Source organism: Ixodes scapularis, unplaced genomic scaffold (assembly GCF_016920785.2).
Source record: "Ixodes scapularis isolate PalLabHiFi unplaced genomic scaffold, ASM1692078v2 PGA_scaffold5__190_contigs__length_132052651, whole genome shotgun sequence".
In the NCBI taxonomy this organism is placed as follows: Eukaryota; Metazoa; Arthropoda; class Arachnida; order Ixodida; family Ixodidae; genus Ixodes; species Ixodes scapularis.
The window spans coordinates 131,667,744-131,688,221 of record NW_024609880.1 but is presented as its reverse complement, the minus strand read 5'-3'; the positions used below and the strand labels follow the sequence as shown (position 1 = coordinate 131,688,221).

At 48.7% G+C, this 20,478-nt stretch overlaps 1 protein-coding gene across 7 annotated transcripts in view; it reads right to left on the bottom strand.

Moving 5' to 3' along the window:
• Positions 1 to 20,446, bottom strand: part of LOC8052199 (RNA-binding motif, single-stranded-interacting protein 1) — a 122,827-nt gene extending 102,381 nt beyond the window's left edge. For 4 of the 7 annotated variants that reach the window (XM_029978233.4, XM_029978234.4, XM_029978235.4 and 1 more), the window contains exons 1-3: positions 20,087 to 20,430; positions 12,797 to 12,943; positions 10,877 to 11,083 (exon numbers count right to left, since the gene is read on the bottom strand). In XM_029978233.4, coding sequence (XP_029834093.2) covers positions 10,877 to 11,083; positions 12,797 to 12,943; positions 20,087 to 20,092 — 360 coding nt within the window. In that variant the 5' untranslated portion in view covers positions 20,093 to 20,430. Of the gene's footprint in view, positions 1 to 10,876; positions 11,084 to 12,796; positions 12,944 to 20,086 lie in introns of all 7 variants that reach the window. The other 3 variants (XM_040504645.2, XM_040504644.2, XM_029978236.4) reach the window with 3 other exon arrangements.
• Positions 20,447 to 20,478: the final 32 nt, after the last annotated feature.

The window sequence follows — 20,478 nt, the reverse complement described above, 5'->3', positions numbered from 1 at the left end:
TAGCAAGACCCTGAATGTTTTTAATATCTATATCAGACCAACTATAACGGAAGACAAAGACTGCAAATGGCTCGACCAACTTTTAACGGACAAAACACCAACGATTCTTTGTGGCGATTTTAACGCCAGACACACGATGTGGGGATACAAAACGACGAACAGGAGAGGAAGGTCCATCAAGAAGTTGTGCGAGACTCATAATCTCGTACTTCTTAACGACAAAGACACGCCGACAAGGATATCCCAAAACCCTTCGCAGGCCGACACGTCGCTGGACCTAACATGGGCCTCCAAGGGGCTCCGAATGTCCTGGCACGCCTCGCCAGACTCCATGGGCAGCGACCACGTTCCGATTCACATCGAGCTACACAACCAGACATCACCGCGGAGGAAGACCCACTTCGTTAAATGGGACAACTTTCGAAAAGTCATCGCCAACCTCCCCGGCCAAGACTTAGCCCAAAAGATCCAGACGGCACTCGAGCAAGCCATGGAAACTTATAACATAAAAGACGACGCCCCAACTCCGGACCTCCATCTCCTAAACCTATGGGCAAGTCGGCTTCAAGCCCTACAATGCTACCGGAAGAAGAAGAGCTCTAAACAGCTACGAATCAAGCTTAACCTAGCCACAGCCAGAGCCAGACGCTACACACTTGAGCTAAGCCGGCATAGATGGAGGTCACACTGCAACTCATTCAACGAGAAAACGGGCCTGAAGAAAGTATGGCGCACGTACAAATGCATGGCGGGTAAAACTAGATCTGTAGGTACCAGCGGCAACCTAGCCCTCAGTCTAGGACTCACGGAAGAAGAGGTAGCAGAACTCGCGGGAGACATATTCTTTCCGCAGCCAACAACGGCACCCCCAGCGGACTGCTATGAGCCTAGCAAGATCCAAGTACCGACCGACGAGGATCTCCCATTCACCATGGGAGAGCTGCAGGCAGCTCTCGCCAAAGCAAAGGCGAACACGGCACCTGGGCCAGACCGAGTTACGGTTGCGTCGCTACGAAACCTGCCTGAGAAGGACACCGCCGACCTTCTAGACTGGATCAACAGGATCGGGGAAGAGGGCATCATTCCGACAGAATGGAAGACATCCACTGTCCTTCCGATCACAAAACCAGGCAAAATTCCATCCGACCTCCGGAATCTCCGCCCAATTTCTCTCACTTCGAACTTCTGCAAGCTTATGGAAAGAATGGTCCTAGCTCGAATCACATGGATCCTCGAAACACACCGGAAACTGCACCCTATGCAGACGGGGTTTCGTCCCAAGCTCTCGACTCAAGACAGCCTGGCGCTTATACACAAGGACATGACCGAAAACCCTGCCAATGCAAAGCCCAGAACGATGGTCGCCATCGACATAAAAAAGGCTTTTGACACAATACCTCACGACACAGTAATCCGCGCAGCGGAAAGAAGAGGACTACATGGACGCATACTCAACTTCATCAAGGCATTCCTGAAGGACAGGCAGTTTCATGTAATCATAGGTCGCACCAAAGGAACCCCCAAACCTAACCACATCGGGGTCCCCCAAGGGGCGGTAATATCCCCCACTTTATTTAACATGGCTATGACGGACCTGGCCTTCGAACTCCAAGAGATCGATGACCTAGGATTTACTATATATGCTGATGATGTCACATTATGGACTATTAAAGGAACCGCCTCGAAACAACAGGCCATACTTCAAGAAGCCTTAAACGTCACCGACAAATTCATGAAAAAAACGGGACTGCAGATATCTACTGAAAAGACTGCCTATATGACCATAACTAGCAAACGAGCCCGAGGCAAGCATAACATCCAGCTACTCCTTAACGGTGCTCCCATACAACCACAACCCAGAATCAAGGTTTTAGGCCTAACTTTCGACGAAGACGGCAGAGCTACAAGCTGGCTGAAGCAAATTAAGGCTCAGTGGAAGGACGGACTCAACCTCCTCAAACGGATTACCAGCAAATCATGGGGATGTCAGGAGGATTTGCTCCGAAGATTAGTCCGAGCACTGCTCGTCTCCAGAGCAGTGTACGGAATAAACTATCTTAGGCTCACTGCGACGCAAAGAGAGAAACTCGAGGTTCTCAACAGGTCCGCAATGAGGGTAATCACAGGCCTGCCAAAAATAACACCCATCAAGGAACTGCACAAAGCAGCTCAGGTCAACACCATCGAAGAGATCGCACAAGAAATGAAGATCAGTCAGTACAACAGGCTGGAAAAGACATGGCACGGACGCATCATACTAGAAAAACTAGGCAGAAGGACGTGGTGCATTCCAAGCAACCAACCATCACAGCCTCCGTGGGAGGACGAACCTGTCGTCTCCCTCAAACCTATACCCATGAATCAAGGTGAAGGACACAGGAAACGTCGCGCAGCTGCAGCAAAAAAACACCTCGAAGATCTCGGAAGACTTAGGGAACAGGAAGACGTCGAAATCCTATATACGGACGCAGCTAGAGACAATGACGGGAGAACGGCCGTAGCCTGGTTAGCAGAGAGCTCCTCCAAGAAAGAGAGTAAGCTCGCACCAATAACACCCAGCACAAAAACAGCAGAACTGCTCGCCATCCAGTTAGCAATTGAAGCTCATGTAGAAAGCACCAACAAACACCTGTACATATTCACCGACTCGAAGGAAGCGGTTAAGGAATGCCTTCACATAGGCAGCAAGAACAATATTACACGAAAAATCAAGAATTTAGCAAAAACACTACGTCTTAAAGGAAGGCGGCTCGAACTGTCATGGATTCCGGGACACATGGAAATTCCAGGAAACGAAGAGGCGAACGAGGCCGCGAGGGCTAGACTACAAGATGACGTACCCTCACAAGGACTCGCCTCCTCTTCGGTCAAAGAGAAACCCGTGGCACCGGACCCAGAGGAGCAGGAAGAGATGGAGCGGATAGCCAGGAAACAACGACTGGCATCCCTGCTACCCATGGACGACTGCCCCATCCCACCAGGCTTTACCAGATGGGAGAGGGTATGCATCCGAAGGCTCCAGACATGCACAGCCCTGACCCCAGTATGGCGTGCTCGATTTTATAAGCCTACTTCACCGAACGATCCCGGCCCAGACCCGCTCTGTAAAACTTGCAGCGTACCTGCTACCTGCCAGCACCTTATATGGGACTGTCAGGCCACCAGCAAGGAAAGACAAGCTGCCATACACGAACTGTCCGCGGAAGCCAGACCCACAAACTACCGAGAATGGACAAGACCGGCCAGTGACAACGTCAATAGGAAACAAATATTAACCTCTCTGTTGGGCTACGTATGCTCGGCGGGCCTTCCTCAAATCATTTAACTTCCTCCCATTCCCCTACCCTCATCACCCTATTCCCTAACCCATCAAGGCTAGATGATATTTATCAAGAAGCCTTGACATAACCCTTTCATCAATAAAAAAAACGTTTAACCACCACCTTTGGTTTTCACTGGAGTGGAAGGGCTGAATATCTCTAGATGTCGTCCTTGAGGTCGTCCTAAACGTCGTCCTAGAAGTCGTCCTTGGGGCCTTCCTAGAAGCCGTCCCTGAGGCCGTCCTAGACGTCGTCCTTGCAGTCGTCCTAGACATCGTCCTCTAGGCACCGTCCTTGAGGTCGTCCAAAGAGTTGTGCTTGAGGTCGTCCCATCATGGCACAGCTTCACTGGTCTTCCTTCTTCACCAGAGTGGAAACGCTGAAAGTTGTTTTATTTTCTTTTCCGTGGTAAGTTGATTTTTTTTTGTCCTATTACATATTTCATTGAAAAGTTATCCCCATAACTTGAATGTAAACAATAATTGATGCTGGTATAATAGAGAATCCAATCCAAGCCAAGCCAGAAAATGCGTGTGACGCTGGGCGTCACATGCACAGGAGTGAGTGCACCAATCCGTCACTTTTGATTGGACTGCGTCATTATCAGATTGTGGTGCCGTCTCGTATTTGTTCGGCCATGCATTCCTACACGGTGCATAAGAAGATCGAGGTGGTGGAGTGCAACCGAAGAATTGGAAAAAATGTCCACTTAACCGCTCGCCATTTTAAGCTCGACCGCAGGAGGATCCGCGAGTGGGAAAAAAACTATTAGGTTCTGTTGCAAGAGAACTTAGGCAAGTCGAAGCTCCGGCGAAAGCTGAGCAACAGAGCCCCGGTGTTCAGCGAAGAAGTGGACGATGCCCTCAATGAGTTTCTGGAGCGCGAAAAGGGTGCGGGACGCGCTGGGGGTCAGCACCAGACTTTTATCCGAAGAAGCCCTCAGGATCGCAAGCCAGCTGCAGCTCCAGAACTTCGTGGCTTCGAGCCAGTATCTGAAGCGATGAAAGCAGCGCTTCAATGTTTCGATGCGGCCAGGGCGTCGGCCCTAGGGGTGGGCGACATGGGCGGTTGCCCAGGGCGCCATCAAAAGGGGGGCACCACCCTGCCCCCTTTTGGCTTTTTTTTTTTTTTTTTCCCCTGATTTATTTGAACATGGCACCTGAAAGGACACTATACGCTCGATTGCCGTTTGTTTTGGGGATGTGGTTCTCGTCTGACAAAATGCACGTGTCGGGCGATACCCACAGTGGGCCATACTCACACGTTTACCAACAGCGTGATGTCGATAGCTAGGGGCGTATAAAAAGGAACGTGGGGGGGGACCATGGTCTGAGTTTGCCCAGGGCGCTTCATGGTGCAGGGCCGGCACTGCATGCGGCAGGCGACCAATGACAGCCAGGAGGTGCACGAGGAGTGTGCCGACGCGGCGAAAGCATTTCGCTCCACGCTCGGCTGTCCGCCAAGTCGTCACAAATACACCTCGCACAACACGGCCAACAAGGACCAGACGATGGTTTGGAGGGACACGCCAGCCAACAGAACCAACGACCTTGCAGGCACCAGCACAGCTTGGATTGCCAACACCGGCTGTGCCTGACGGGGCTTCACAGTCGCTTTGGCAGCCTGCCCTTTGTCCTACTGAAAGAGCCAAGTGGAAAAATTCCAACAAGAGCCTTCATATACCAGGTGAGAACAACTTTTCCTCCGCAATTTTAAGAAAACGAGCCTTGTTGCCATCATCGCATTCTTGATTATTTTTTTTTTCTTTTTTTTTTTTTAGCAAACGTTTGTGTTACGGCTTTGAGGAACGGCTGGATGACCCCGGAGAAATTCCTAGAGTGGCTAGGGAGGATACGGGGCCCCAACGTTGACAAAGTATGACGGTTGTTGGTGTTGGATTGGGCACCGTTCCTCAAAACACAAGCGGCAAAGGACACCATCCAGGAACGTGACACAGATCTGGTCTGTGTGCCAGCCGGCTGCACCAGTCTGCTCCAGCCTGCCGACGTCCTCTGGAACAAGTCACCAAGGACCTGGGAGGCCTTCGTGCAAAAAGACCACCAAAGGAAACCTGCGAAAGCCTTCCCGGCAAGACGTGCTCAGTTCGTCTCCAAGACTTGGGCTTCCGTCCCAGACGAAACCGTGCCACGTTCGTTCGGAGGCTGCGGCATCGCAAACGCGCTCGACGGGTTCGAGGAGGGCAATCTCCAAGAGCGGCCTGGTAACATCGGCACCATCTTCCCCAAGCACCCCGACGAACCGAGAAACAAGTGCGTTGATCGGATTTTCGGGTCAGATTCCGGGGAGCCGTTTGACGGGTTCGACAGCAACTAGAGCGAATAGGGATTTGTAAAGAGAATACCTGGTGTCGCGTAAGCATTTCGTGGCATAAACAATAACTGAAGCGTTTGTAAATAAACCTTCCATTTTGAACACTGGGCAGTGGGCATTTTTTATCTGTGGGCTGCCATCCTGAATTTCGGCCTCAAATGCGATCAGGCCCCCTCCCATTTTTTGCTGAATCATCTCCACATCTGTGGGGAAAGGGGGGGGGGGGGGGGGGGGGGGGGGCGCATGCTCGGTATCTAACGGTATGCTGCAGCTACAAACGACGCAGAATATGCTATGTTTGCCCTTCCCTCCACAACGCAACCGAATTCGGTCGTGTAGGTCTTCAAAAATGCTTGCAGACAGTTTCACATTTGCACTCTTTGCTCAAAGCCAGGAGTGGTAGAGGCCAAAGGAAGTGGCTGATGCCTAGGCACACATGAACGACAAAGAGAATGAAAGAAAGTCAAATTGGGGGGTTTTACGTGCCAAACCAACGACGGGCATCTGGCACGCCCCAGCGGAGGACTGAGGATTAATTTTGACCACCTGGGGATCTTTTGACGTGCAACCGAAAGCTCGGTTACACGGCGTCTTCTCCGCAATAAGCCTCCGTCAAAAGAATGAAAGAGACAAAGAGAATCGTTCCAAACCCCCTGGCTTGGACCGGATAAAGTCCCTGGATAGGATCGGATCGGATTTCAAGCCGATGTGGCCAGACAAAGAGCAGGGCTCGAATAGATGTAGAGGCCCACTGCATTTTTCCAAGCCCGAGAAGGAGGTTAATTTGAGTTTTTTGGGAAATTTTTTGTCAAGCGTGCAACCGTACGAGATGGACAAAATCCGAGTCTCCTGGGTAACGCCGGACGCTTGGCAGGTAGGCCTAAGCACGAGGGGACAAGTTTGCTTTAGCACTGGCCCCCATCACTGCTTACCATCCAACAGACAGCAACATAAAACGACGGAAAAGGTGCCACGCTTCGCAGATAAATAAATACTAGCTCAAAGAAGTAATTTCAATTACAGTGATGTGATTGGCCTAAGCAATTTTGGAGCATTTTTTGGAGCAGCCAAGACAGTGTTTCGGAGCAGCTAAAACGGCTTTTGGAGCAGGTATTCTTAGAAAAATAAATATATTTGTTTTAAATGCTGTACAAACGAAGGGCACTTATTGTGTTGTGTTGTGCTCTGACGTGATGTGTTGCGACTGAACTCGCTGCTTGTGTTTTTACTGCTGAGACATCCCGCAAGTGTGCGGTGCTGTAGGCGTTGCCGAGCAATTCTGAAAAGCCACTTGCCGCCGTTTTACTGGTTCCCGACGTGCCAATTTTCGTCAAAAATGAGCAAACGAAAACGATTGACTGCAAGCCTCCCACAGCTGGTCCCTCTGTGGTACAATCATGTTCGCATGCATGTGAGGGCAATTTCGGCAGGCTCGCAGTTGCGCGTGCTCTGTCGCGCGAGCGGAGACGACGGCTGTTCGATAGAAACCAAAACCATGCAACTCCGCTCCATCACCAACTGATTCCCAAAATTGTATGCAAAATGTAACTGTTGAGCATACAACAAAGAAGAGTCCAGTGGTGCATGCTTGCCAGGCCAGCAAACAACATACAAGCTAAACACACAAAAAAAAAAAAAAAAAGAACCGAGTTCATCAGTGTAAGACATGGCGGGCCAGGGTCAAAAAGTTCTTGGAGCACTTTGTGCAATGACTGAACTCGAGACGGGTTCAGCGTGCAGACATTGCCGTCTTTGCTTCAGCTCACTTCTCTTAACCAAATTTTTTTGCGGGGCAGATTTTTCACGTATCGGGGTCCCTTTCGAAAGAAAACCTAGCGAATGAAACCTAGGTAATCAATACTTGGACACAGCAGTCTTTGAGTTAAAGAGAGATTTTTGTAGTAATGTACGATTTAAACGAGAACAGGAATGTTGACGAACATGCGGCAGTACTTAGTTTCATTTTAGAAAGCACCATATCTGCACCCGACGTCGCGCGACCACGGTGACTGGAAAGCAGGAACCAAATATAGTTATCCCACGACCATTGCTTTGAGGAGCGAGTGCTTCAGCTCACGAAATAACTCCCGCCGTGCAAAAACATGGTTTCGTTTCACAGCATCACGGCATGGCTGGTTATTTGGTACGCTATGTATGTATTCAACGAGGAAATAAAATTAAAAACAAATGCTCTAAATATTCAGATTGTATTGCTTTTCTTTTCAAGTTAAAGGCATTATAGTGAATGTTTGAATAGCCAAAGCACTTTCCTATACTATTCGTGCTCCTAAAAAGAGCACCCGTGCGTTAGTGTTGTGTGCTTTACAGGGCTTTTAACTTTTTCTTAATATACGACACTTTCCAAAATGGCACAAGGGGCTCATGATATATGCAAGTAACATCAGCGAGCATCAATTATTTCTTGGGAACTTGATGTTGGCTAGGATCGTAGCTTCGCTCGCGCAGAGCCCGGGAGGTCTAGTCAACATCACTCAAATACACTGTATTGCGTTTTATTTATTTTTTATTTCTTTCGAGGAGGTTCTTTACACCCGATTGAAGGCTGATGCAAAGTGCACAAGAGCCAGGCAATGTAACAACTTTGTTTCGCACACGAATGATAAAGACAACGGTGTTAAAAGCAAAGGCGAACGCTGGCCTACTTTACGCTGTATCATCATTATCATGCGCCTCTCACGTTTCGAGAAACATTTTTGAGATGTAGACGAAAGCATAAAAGCGGGCTCTTGACTGCTAACCTGGACCTGTTGGCGAGTTTACAAGTCGCGCTTGCTCGCTTCCCAACAGATCGAGTTCGCGTTGCGAGAAAAGCTTTTTTACTTGTAGCCAATACAGCAAGCAACCACATTTGTGAGCACTGGTCATACGCTAGAGTATACATGAAATTTAAAAGTGCGCTGAGCTATCTGGTTCACATTTCTCATCCATTTTCTCCGAAGGAGCCGAAAAGTATATATGCGCAAGTACCGCATTTATTTGTTAGCATTATTATTATGACTAGAACAGGAAAATGTGTCAACTTTACGTAGAATAGTTTTTTTCTTTTTTAATACGTTGTATTCAGCGTACTTCCACAACGGCACCACGCCGGTCATTTCCCTTTACGCTTGTCTGCGCCGCTTGTGTGAGTATGCTAGTGTAGATCTTCAGTATAGTTTTTATTCTTCTGCGAGATTAAAAAAGACTGCTATCGTAAATTTGCGCTGTATCACACGCACTCCTTATAATGATGTTTTCAGAAACCTTTCTGTGGATCTTCCAGAAGAACGGAGTAAAAAATTAAATAATAAATTTAATTTCGTGTTTTTGTTTTTGTGTGTGTGGAATCATATCTGCAATATTCCTAAGGTTAAGACAAGGGGGAACCCAGGGGCGAATTTAGAGGGGGGGGTCCGGAGGTCCTGACCCCCCCTCTTGATTTCTTCATCTGTAAAATGTAGGGCGTGAAACGAGGCAGAGGGGGTTCCTAAACATATGGTACGCTGACCAACACCTGACCCCCCCCCTCAGGAAATTCCTGCATCCGCCCCTGGGGGAACCAATATTAAACGTTCAAGGTTCATAGAACTCTGCAATTCAGGTCTGCACAAGTTGGGTCAAGGAGCACTGGGTGAAGAACTGCTCGGACTCTTTAGACCCGCAGCCGCAAAAAAAAAAAAACTGTGACACAGGGGCTAACGGCCCAGCTAAATATATCCTACAAATCATCCTTGTGCGAAAAGGCATAATCAGCTGCTTAGGAACGCACAGTTCTAAAACAAGTGCATGAGTCGGCTTGCTCTGGTGCTGGAAGGAAGCTCATTTTTATAAAAAGAGATTCTTAGTGAAACCACCGAAAACAAACTTGCGCTTAATATTCGTAACTTATTCTCGAGTGGCTGACACCATCAATATACTTAAAAAAAAAAAGAAGAGAAAAAGAGGGGTTTGTACTGTGTGTAAGGCGAATGAGGGAACAACCGAGCATGCGGTTGTTCCCTCTTCTGCGGGGGTTGGCATACTGCCAACCCCCGCAGAAGAGTTGGCCCCACCCCCTGGGACAGCGCGACTTCTAGCGACGGCACTGGGCTTTACGACAACGCAAAAAAAGCCCGCGTGCACCCACCGGAGCAAACCCCAGTGGTCGCACCACCGTCAACGTGGCCTTGCAGATTGCTGTTGAATGGACTAAGAGACGCTTAGAAGAGTGGTGAAGAAAGATTCATCGAAGATGACACTAACCACCATTCACGGCGACACCAACTTACTAGTCCCCCCCCTCTTTAAAAGCTTGGGAGCATTTATTCGCACCCACCCGATTCAAAGTGAAGAGCAGCAAGTTCATCCCCATCATCATTGTCTATTATGGTACTCAGTTTAGTTTCGGTTTTGAAAAGCGACCAAAATTGTTTTTTTGGCGCAAACTTGGCTCAGATTACCCATGTTTTGGCAAAATGAAGCAGGATGTAGCAGGGTTAGCCCCTTGGCGCAGTTTGGCGCAATAAACCCTTTGCAAAAATCCCTAAAGCCCTCGTGCGCCGCGCGACGAATAATAGAAGTCCTCGGTACGCCCCTACTCCCGCTACCACGTGACCACGCGGCATACGCGATCAGGCACAGGTTACCACGGCAACAACTTTTGAGGAACCAAATCGGGCGAGCGACGAGCCAACGGCTGCCCTTTCCTCATCCCTCTCCTTTGTACCGGCTCTGTCGTCTGCTGCACCAACGCTTTGTCGAACCTGGTCGAAACCAGCCACGGTTGCGGTGCTAACTAAATGGATTTGGTAACACTTCTATACGTGAAGGTAAGTTACGACGAATAACGTATTCTAATAAGTTCACTCGCCACGATGCCTTTACGCTGCCACAGATACGGTACGCCGCCAGCGACGTACGACTCGGCGGATGGGCGGGATGGCGGATGGCTGCAACGGCTGCTGACGGTAGCTGCTGGGACGCGTGCGCAGTCGCGGAGGCGAAACGAGAAAGCGCGTGATCTGTACTGAGGGTTCCCAAAATTCCCCGCCGTTGTGGCGCTGTACGTTTTGCAAAGGGTCTATTGGCGCAGCAATCACATCAATGCAGTTAGCAGCCCCCCATTGAGTAACCACGGGGGCACCTTTTAGACTAAAGCGAGTACTTGACAAGAATTTATCCTATAAAGAACTCGAGAAACTCCTTTTGCAGCGCACCGGAAACTATCCACGTTTGGGGGTACCCACCTGAGAGGTCATGCCCTGCGGGTTCATGCCCTGGGGGGCGAGTCCCTGCGGAGCGAGGGCCAGGGGCGGCGGGCCCCCCCTCAGCCCCTTGGCCCCCTGGCCGTTGACGGGCGCAGCTCCAAACATGGGCGGGGATGCCAGCACGGAGGGACAGGTGCTGGGGCCCGGGCGCTGGAGGACGTTGCCCACGGGGGGACCCCCGGAGACCTGGGGGACGGGGCCACCCTTTAGCTACCTTTTACTCGCTTACGTTTGCTTAGAACCAAGTTCTTGCTATCTTTTGCGACGAGAGAACACACTGGCTCGCTGGCGCCATCTATGAGGCGACGCTGGAACTGCATTTCACAAGAGCCAAGGTTTGGTGGTATTTGCGAGATCAAATATACATTGCTAAAAAGTTGTCGAGCCAAAAAAAGAATTACTCTTGGGAAACTGAAAATGTTCCACAGCTACCCGATATGTGGCGCCAGTCTGTTCTCTCGTTTCAAGATTGGTCGTAGGCAGAGTTCGTACAAAACTTTTAATGCAAAATTTAAGGACTTTTTAAGAATTTTAAGGGCATCAAGACAAAATTCGAGGCATTCGAGGCTAAGAAAAAATGGCGATGACGCGGGACGGATTGCATCGAAGCGCCCTTTAAAACTGGCACACGATGCACGATGCAATAGGGACAAGGATTTACGCGAGCGTTGGTGGCTTTACAATGAAAACTGTGAAATACAATTCCTGCCCGATTAAAACTGCCAGTTATGTTTTTTGTGAACACAAAAATCGGGGTAAGGAAGAAAAATCATTATAAAACAATACACCTGTGTCGGTACCGCTTTCAGGCACACACAGGCACATTTTGGCGAAAAAATGGAAATTTACTCGCGCATCTAGCGGCAAAAAAGTATAACGTCGTGTCTGCGGTCAGGGCAACCGGGCGAGCAAGTTTCTTCACCGATATTGTTGCGCACCACAAGGCACCACCACACAACGCGCACCATTGTGGTTCGGACGAGTCGAGAAAAGCCAAGCGCGTCCCCTTTCATGTAAATCAACGACGTTTCCAAAAGTATCCAATTGCTTGCTTTCTGGAGTTTGTACTTCTGCGTATGCCACCTGTGAGCTTCTAAAACCGCCATGATTTGCAAAAAAGAGTTTGATTCCCAATTTTCGAGCAATACAAGGGGCATTGCAACTTTTAAGGAGATGTAAGGACCACTGAAAGGCTTTTATTGAAATCTCGGGTATGCAAGAATTTCAAGGAGCTGTACGAACCCTGGGACTCGCAGGCAATCTGTGAACCAGCCTTTATAGTAGCTGCGCATAACCACAAACAAGCGAGAATGCCTCGCTAGCGGTCTCCAACGTGTCTGCTGCCAAAGTAATGAGGTCAACAGATTAAGCATATTCACGGATGTCTACCTCAGCAGCTAGTGACTTTTCCCAATCACCCGATCAATCCCGCAATCTGTCCAATTCACACGGAAAAGAGGATGGCTAAACCCGTTACACCGTTCCACAGCAGCAATGCCGGACAAACCTATTCCATCTTGAAGGTCGCGCATCAAATAAAACGATGTAAGAAGTTCCACGACTATAGCGCCGTAAAAAGCAGTCCTCGGTCTTCATGAAGCAGCCCTTCCGCGGCGCTTTTTCTCACGTATCAAACTTAAATGTTCATACTCAGTCGCACCCAGTTCACACACCCGAGACACCTAGGGTCAGTATCGTTTGAGCAAAGTTCTATGGCCTGGACTCTCCTGGCTCGGTAGAGTCTAGCACACTACCGTAAGTTGCCGGGCAAGCATTCGCTCGAAAGGTCGTCGTAGATCTACGCGCGCCTGAACAACCACCAATTCGCAGCAGGGTACGAGCGAGAGAAGCGGCCCCCTGTGGCAGGGCGCACGCGAGCCAAGCGTCGCCCCACGGCACCTTGGTTCCGGCCTCGGGCTTTCCGCCGACGTCCAGGCTGGCAGCGGTGGTCTGGATGCTTCCGGGCTGGTCTCCGTTGACGGGAGCCACGGCAGCGCGCTCTTCCTCTTTGGCCAGGCCGTTCAGTTGCACCTCGGGCTTCTCATCCTGCGTGCACAGGGGCAGCCGCTCAGCCACCCGCCCGTCCAGCCCACTTCTACCCAACCTCCGCTCGTCTTCCACCCATCGAAGGAACTAGTACCGGGTGTCCTCCCCGAACACGTCATTTTCCGCCGCAAAAATAAACCTACGTAAAATACCGGGGGAGTGCCCGCCCCACTTTTACTGAAAACTGGATTCATCCGGACAGGGACGCTTGCCCAATCAAATCGAGCCCTTAACGTATAATTTGCGCAATTCCCAAGTTTGGAACAGGTTAATAGCGCGCGCTTTCGGGGCATTTTACGGTGTGCATCGCCCAACGCTCGTTCTCTGACCGAATGCAGCACCGACGGTCCAAACCAGATGCCAAAATTTTAGAATCCTATTCAAAAGTATCGAGTGGTCTTCAGAAATTTTCAACGGGGCGATGGCGGCCGACGAAGCCCTCGAAGAAATGGACCCGAATGGCGCTAGTTGCCAAGAATGGGCCCCATTTTCCTACCGAAATTTTAAGAAAATCACTTCCAATTTTTTAACGAAACAACGGATACTTTTGCAACTTTGGCATCTGGCTCAAACCACCAGCGCTACATTTGGGCAGAGAAAGGCACGGCTCATTTTTGCGGCGAAAAAACATCCATTCTTTTTGAAGGTCACACTGTACTCGCCCGATGTGGGGAAACGGGCATCACTATCCAGTCGAGAGTGACCCCCCTTCAGTTTCGAATACAGAAGTTACGTCGGGTCCCCCCCTGGTAACGGGAGAACCACCCCTTGGCTGGTTTTCTCCTTATCCCTCGAGCCACGATTATTGGGATGCCAGACTGCTTCCAAGAAGGCGCATATCCGCACCAGACTGCCATCTCTCGCAATCTCCTGGCCTGCCTGCCTAGGTCCCGCAAGCCGGCTCTAAGACAACCGACGTCACGGCAAGAGGTGAGCGGTGAAAAGTGAGCTAACGAAGAGGAAAATACAGTTTTCGAAGTTTAGGACTCAAACCAACGAAGAGCACCATAGGAAACCTGGCGAGGAATTAACCAAGATGAATGCTAACCGCCTGGGAAGGTCTAAAGTCCATTCCAGTATCTCGAGCGAAATATGTTTTCAGAAAGAGCCAGGCAAACGAGTTCACGGTGCCTCCACTAGGTGCCGCCCCTCGTGGCATTGAATTCTGGCGCTATTGAAAAGCAATTTTTCAGGCGAGAAAAAAAAATGAAAGACGATATCACTTTTTAAGCTATCGAGGCAGGTGACTGCGTGCACAGATCCGAAGCTGCCGGTATTAACGCGACACGCTTTCAGCGAGATGGCGCACTACCACGATCTAGGTGTGGCTAATTCGGAGTGGGTCCAAAATTCCCTCGACCCGAATGGTGACTACTCTACCAGCCGCAACAAAACGTGAATAAGAGGATCTTTGGCAAAGAAAAAAGGAATGTGACACTCTGAAAACCCATCTAGATAATTCACCCCACAGCATGGCTCGAATTACTCTACTGAGAGTAGCCCCCACAGAATGGAGAAAAAGACGGGCACGAATAAATGGGACAACATACAAGGTTGTCCACGGCGCAGCACGAATAGCACGTCTGTCACGTGAAGTCCCCGTGACCCCCTCGAGTGGCCTTCGCGCTGCTCCTCTTCAGTGTTGCCAGGAGGGCAACTAAAAGTGCTGGGAACACGAGCACAGTAACTTCAGAGTCACTTTTTTTCCCACGGGAAAGGAATATTTTTGACGACATACGTTATGGACATACTCGGGAGCGTTTATTTAATGTGCGGTGCAATTCTCGTAAAACCTGGGAACCATCAAACTTTTGGCTCCCATTCAATGTGCCCTCAGCATCGTGTTGTTAGAGATTATTGCATGCCTGGCAGAATGTCTCCATAGTTTGATCAGAACTGAGGAACCCAAACGTTGTGAGGGAACAATGGAACGGTACAATGAGCACTTCGGAAGTTGAGTACTGTCCCGTTTTATACAATGTTAGCATCCCACCTGCCATCAGCATTGGGTCAAAGGCCCTTTCTTTCTCGGGAAACAACAGTCTTCTGCCAATTTTTCCCACATTATTTCGAGAAATGATAAGCATGTTTGTAGGAGATCACGTACGGTTTACATAACTGCCCTCAAAATAAAGCTAAAATCCCAGCAGATGTGGGATCGCAGTTCTTTGTTGCGTCAATGTTTTTTCCTTAAAGGGAAGCCACGGAGCTTCTTGGAAAAAATGAGTTACAAGTGAATTCTAGTGTATTTTTACCCCATGAACCCGAATACCCAAACCATTTGCTGCGTAAGTATTGTTAAACACGAGAAAAAAGCGAAAGACAGTCACTGTCCGTGACGTCATCGACGGCTCTTTTGGCTGCCCAAGGCTAGGGAGGCGGGGCTTCAGCCCTATTTTGATATTGCTTTTGTGGCTCTCCGGCACGTCGCATTGAAATATAATTTTGATATATGTTATTCTAAAGGTTAAATGAACGCAATTCAAGCGTTTTTTCTCAAATGTAGAAGTGCCCCATCTTCCCTTTAAGCCTTCGTTGCACGAAATACATGAATCACACGGCAACAAGTGACTAGAGCGCAATGCAAAAATAGGGCAGCAACAATGTGCTATCGATGGAGTAGCCAGCACCGGTTGTAATAAGACTATCGGACTCTCCAAGTTATTCCCTCTCTCTTTCATTGCATGCAAAAGCGCGAGGCACACAACGGCCAGGTCCTAGAAAAAGGAGTTTCAAATGGGCGTTTCTTCGTGTTTGCAAACAGCCCCATGCTTGGAGGTCCATGCCTCTCACTGTCCAAACTTCAAAGATGGAAATTCTGACTCCCCTGCTGCAACGAGACTAATTCTTATCATGGCTCCGATGACAAGTAAGCTAATACCGAGGCTTTGCCGCCTCTTTTTGCGTGCAATTAAGCGGCTACTGAATGGTTCCAAATAGTTGAGTAGCCACTTGACCCAATGATTCTAAATCAACCACCTTGGTGGCCTCTCGAAGCTCCCCGACACCCGTAATTCACTCGAGCAAAGTACTGGAATATGGTGTCAACATGCCACCGACTGCACTTATTACGGGGGTGTCCTATATTTGCCGAGAAAATCAAAAACTGGCAGGACAGAACCAAAGACTCTGGAAGTCACACTGGTTGTATCGCTCCCTGCGACTACACGTTTTAAGGTTTCTTTTCATTTACACATTTTGAGTGTTTATGTGGTTGTAACATTTCCAATATTTCAGATTATGCACCGCTGTTATTACACGTGGGCGAGAAAAACATAAACGTCCCAAGCAGCGGATTCTCTGCCGCCAGTTTTGGTTTACTACAACACACACCGATTTTGAGTTGCAAATATTCTCTTCTCGACAGTCGGCACCTTGCAGGTAGGATATGTCGGGAACAATCTAGGCACCCATAATCACCCTGCCAAGCGCAAGTTAATTAAATGGTTTCAGAGAGGCATTTATACACATTTAGATTTTTACAGAAACATGATGTGTAGAAAACTTAGTTCTTGCTCAAAATCGGCCTTTTTACAAAAGAGACACTGGACCAAACGTGGCTGCTCAAGGCCTTGTGAAACAATGATGCAGTATTCAGAATATTCCAGAGGTGGTCATCGGTCACACCTTGATTGATAAAAATAAAAATCACATTTTTTTTTTTTTTTTTTTTTTTTTTTTTTTATGACCACCAAAACAGTGAAAATACTTTGGATTTAAAGAAATTCTGTGATTCGAAGTATTGGGGAGTGAAGCAAGCCTCATGACTACCACACCCTCTGACGACGTCACATTGCTCTGGGCAAGCCCTCCGATTAGGTATGACTTTCCTCGTTTTTCTAGGAAATATAACTTTAGTGAAAAATTCATCGGGACTAGACTGTGTGCTCTGGCATGTTGCAAGAAAAATTTACGCTTTTGGGGGTGGAGGACAAAATCAACTCCTTCGAGACCCCCCCCCAAAATCCTCAAGGATGGTAAGGAGGGTCATTTAGTTCAGCCACTAATTTGGGTTCTTGCTCGCTTGGTTTGCGAGAGATTTCTGAGCATTGTACCGGCGTGCGGTCGTGTAGCGATTACACGATCGCTCACCAGTACCATGCTCATTCCAACCCTGCCCATCTGGACGACCACCTTACCAACTCGCGGTCATGTAATCTTTATTGTGTGATGCATGTTCAAGACCCCAGTCCAGCAATCGTACCACAATGGCTAAATTGCTTATCTACAGCATGAACTAGTGCTGCCATAGTGCAAAGACAGAACATCCTCCCACCCTCTAAACTTTTGTATGTCTGTGAGCATACATCACTGCATAAATGGCAGGGCCAGTAGCCTAATAAAAAAGAATACATTAATTTCCTTTAGCCCAAGAAGCCTAGTTGTAACAACACATTCCTCTTGTCCCAAACTTGCCAGTGTGAAGAAAAAAAGAACAACTAGTGAGGGCGCTGGAGACTACAAATTTCCCAACCTGCAAACAAAATAGGAAAATTTTCAAACTTTCAATCTCATCTAGAGAAATTGTATGATGTGTGAACTTACTACAATAAGAAATTCCACAATTTTCAAACTGCCAAAATAATTTTACATTTGATTTGGCTGTTGCCAAACTTTTATAATTGGGAAGTCCAAGAGTCAGATCTAGGAATTTAAAATAATTTGATGGGATTGAAAACAATTTGAAAATGAATCCAATGCTACTAGGTTTAGCCTCTGACACATGTGTCAGCCAGAACTCATTTTGTCTGTTTTGAATGCTTAGCAACTGCTGCAAATTACTAACAACCACTCCTCACCATCCTGACAAGGATCTACGACTATCAAAAACCAAATTATGATTGCACTTGCAGAAGACTGACAAGCAGTAAGCAAAGTCTCCAAGCCATCTAGTGAGCTGGCAGCAGCAATGGCTTCTTCAGCTTCGTCTTCAGCTATGCTATACTACATCCCATATGCTCGAGCTTTGTCAAATGTGCTACAAAGAAAAGTCTAATATTTTAGTAAAATTTGCCAAACTTAGTTTGCCGTTGTTCAAAATGAATTTATGAAAACTTTATTCGAGACTGTGAAAATTGGAGCCCTTAAAATCTTAAAAATTAAAACTTCACAACTCTGTCTCAAAAAAAAAAAAAGGGGGGGGGGGGGGGGGGGGGGTCGATTTTTTTAAATTGAACCTCGGAGAGATCCAAAACCGTTCCACAACTTTTAGATACCTCGAAAGCTCAATATTTGGCAAATTCAAATCTCGGGGAGGATAGAAAATTGCTAAACCTCGTGACATCTCCTTCTTGAGTGACACTTCATACTTGTCACAAAGCTACAGTCTGAGACATAAAATTCACCAACAAGCATTCGTCAAAAATTTTAACTGGCATCAGCCTGGTCTGCAACGGTTCTTAATGGTGGCTCTTTCTCTTTTCTTTTTAAACACTGTGTGGTGTTGAAATTTTAGTTAAATCCACCGTAATTATTCTATGAAGCCTCATCGTTGGGTGTCATCATATTTGACCCCATTCATTTTTACTCTGTATATGATTTTCTGAACAAGATACAGCTGTATTAGTCAATGACGTAACCGCATCCCAGACAAAGTTGAATGTGCAAAGCTCAAGCCTAGTCGTTGATTGGTACAACATCCTCTCCAACTGCCCAACAGATGACTGCAGTAAGGAGCGAAGACAACACAAAAAATTTAGTGCGTGCCAAAACATACTGAAGGCCACAAAATCGAACCGAAGTATTGGTAGCTCTGTTTGGCGCTACTAGGGTGGAAAGAGTGGATGCCATTCTTCCCCACTCATCTTTTTTATATGCAGCAGTGAATGCCCAGCTTGATCATTCAACTGTAGCACATAAGGCCTTTGGATCCCTGGGCTCCTCCAAGCCACACGATTCAAGTGTCCATTCTAAAGTTTCTCTACCCCTCTAAAGTATCTTGTCAGACAAGCACACCACCTTCCACAACCAGAACATCGAATGGTCTCCTGATGAAAGGAATTGATGCTCCAACTTTAAACCCAATCGCCTGCCTCAAAGAGGTCCATAATTGAATTTGGGACGGTAATAGCGAACTTGCGATAGAAGGGGACGCACATTGTACGCTTCACCAGTTTTGGTCGCTCAGCTCGACTGTCCACAAGATCAGAAGTTGCATGGGCAGGAACAGCTCGTGCTACATAATTTAAAGAAAAATGCAATATTTTGCATCGCGCTTTCTTTTTTCTTTTTATGGTAGCAAATGTGAGCAGTTTTGAATATATTTTCGCGAAAGTATTCTAACCTCGGTGGTGCTGAAAGCGTAAACCGGACACGAAAACCGTCCCGAGGTTTGGGCCCGACCCAAGCCCCGAATGCTTGTGTCGACGGTATTCCTGCTCGATGAAGTTTGAAAGCCACCGGAGTGACGCGCTGGAAATCGCTTTGTTTCGGATTACCGATGATTGAGAACCCGCACGCGCAAACGAACGGAACATGATTCCGCGACAGTTTTTCTCGCGAAGTGGGCACTTGGCGAAAAACTCCGACTTCGGTCAGCTCGCTGCGTCTCCCGTCGCGGCCAGTTGCCACGGTTTTCGGAGCCCACTCGCTGAGCACACACGAGATAAGGGTCCTAGCAGCGGCCGACTCTGAAGGCTACAGATCGACTGATACACTCCGGGAACCACACCACAAGTCTCACGTAAACCCATAGCCGCTAATATTTTGTTGTTTTCGTGCGTTTGCGAACGCTCGATGACCGTTGGCCAACAGATCCGCGCGAAGTGAACAGCCCCAAAAAAGGGACCCAAGATCGGCGACGAACCGTCAGTCCGTCCGATCAGTTCCGACACGCAGCCGAGCGCAGCTAGCACCGGCCGAGAGCCAGGAATGTTCGCCACTCTCATTAGGGTTAGCGGCCAACAATACCCGGGGATGTTTACAAACGAGTTTCGGTCCGGCGCTGGGTTTTCTTCGTCGACCCCGACCGATCGGAGACCCGGTGCGACAGCCCAGCGACAGACAAAGGAGCTCCCTCGGTGTTCAAGTCACGTGCGGCCGACGGACAACGACACGGGCCGCAAACGAGTTTTGACAGGGCGACCCCCCGGGACTCCCGGAGCTCGGATCGGCATCCCGGGCCCGTCCCCCCGCGGACCTCACCTTCATAATAACGCTGCGAGTAGAAGCGGTGATCCGTCGACCCCGGACCAGAAGCCGCGCTGTTGGCGGCGCCGAACCGAGGAGTCCCTTTGGCTGTCAAAAACGTAGCGGCGGGGTCGGTGGGGGGCTTGGCCGCTCGCGCCGCAGTCTCGTCCGTAATCCGTGTCGGGGCTGTCCCGCAGGCACTCGCTGATCGCGCACACAAACGGGTAGTTCACTCACGGCCAAACAAGAACATAAATTGCGTCATAAATCCCCAAAATAAAAGCCTTTCCACTACAGCTAAGAGGAGCGACGGTCACCTCATGAACCCTCGCGCGCGTGCTAGCGGAGGGACACATGCCTCAACAAGGGGGGATAGCTCCGCTCCTATTGGCCGTCAGCCGCTTCAA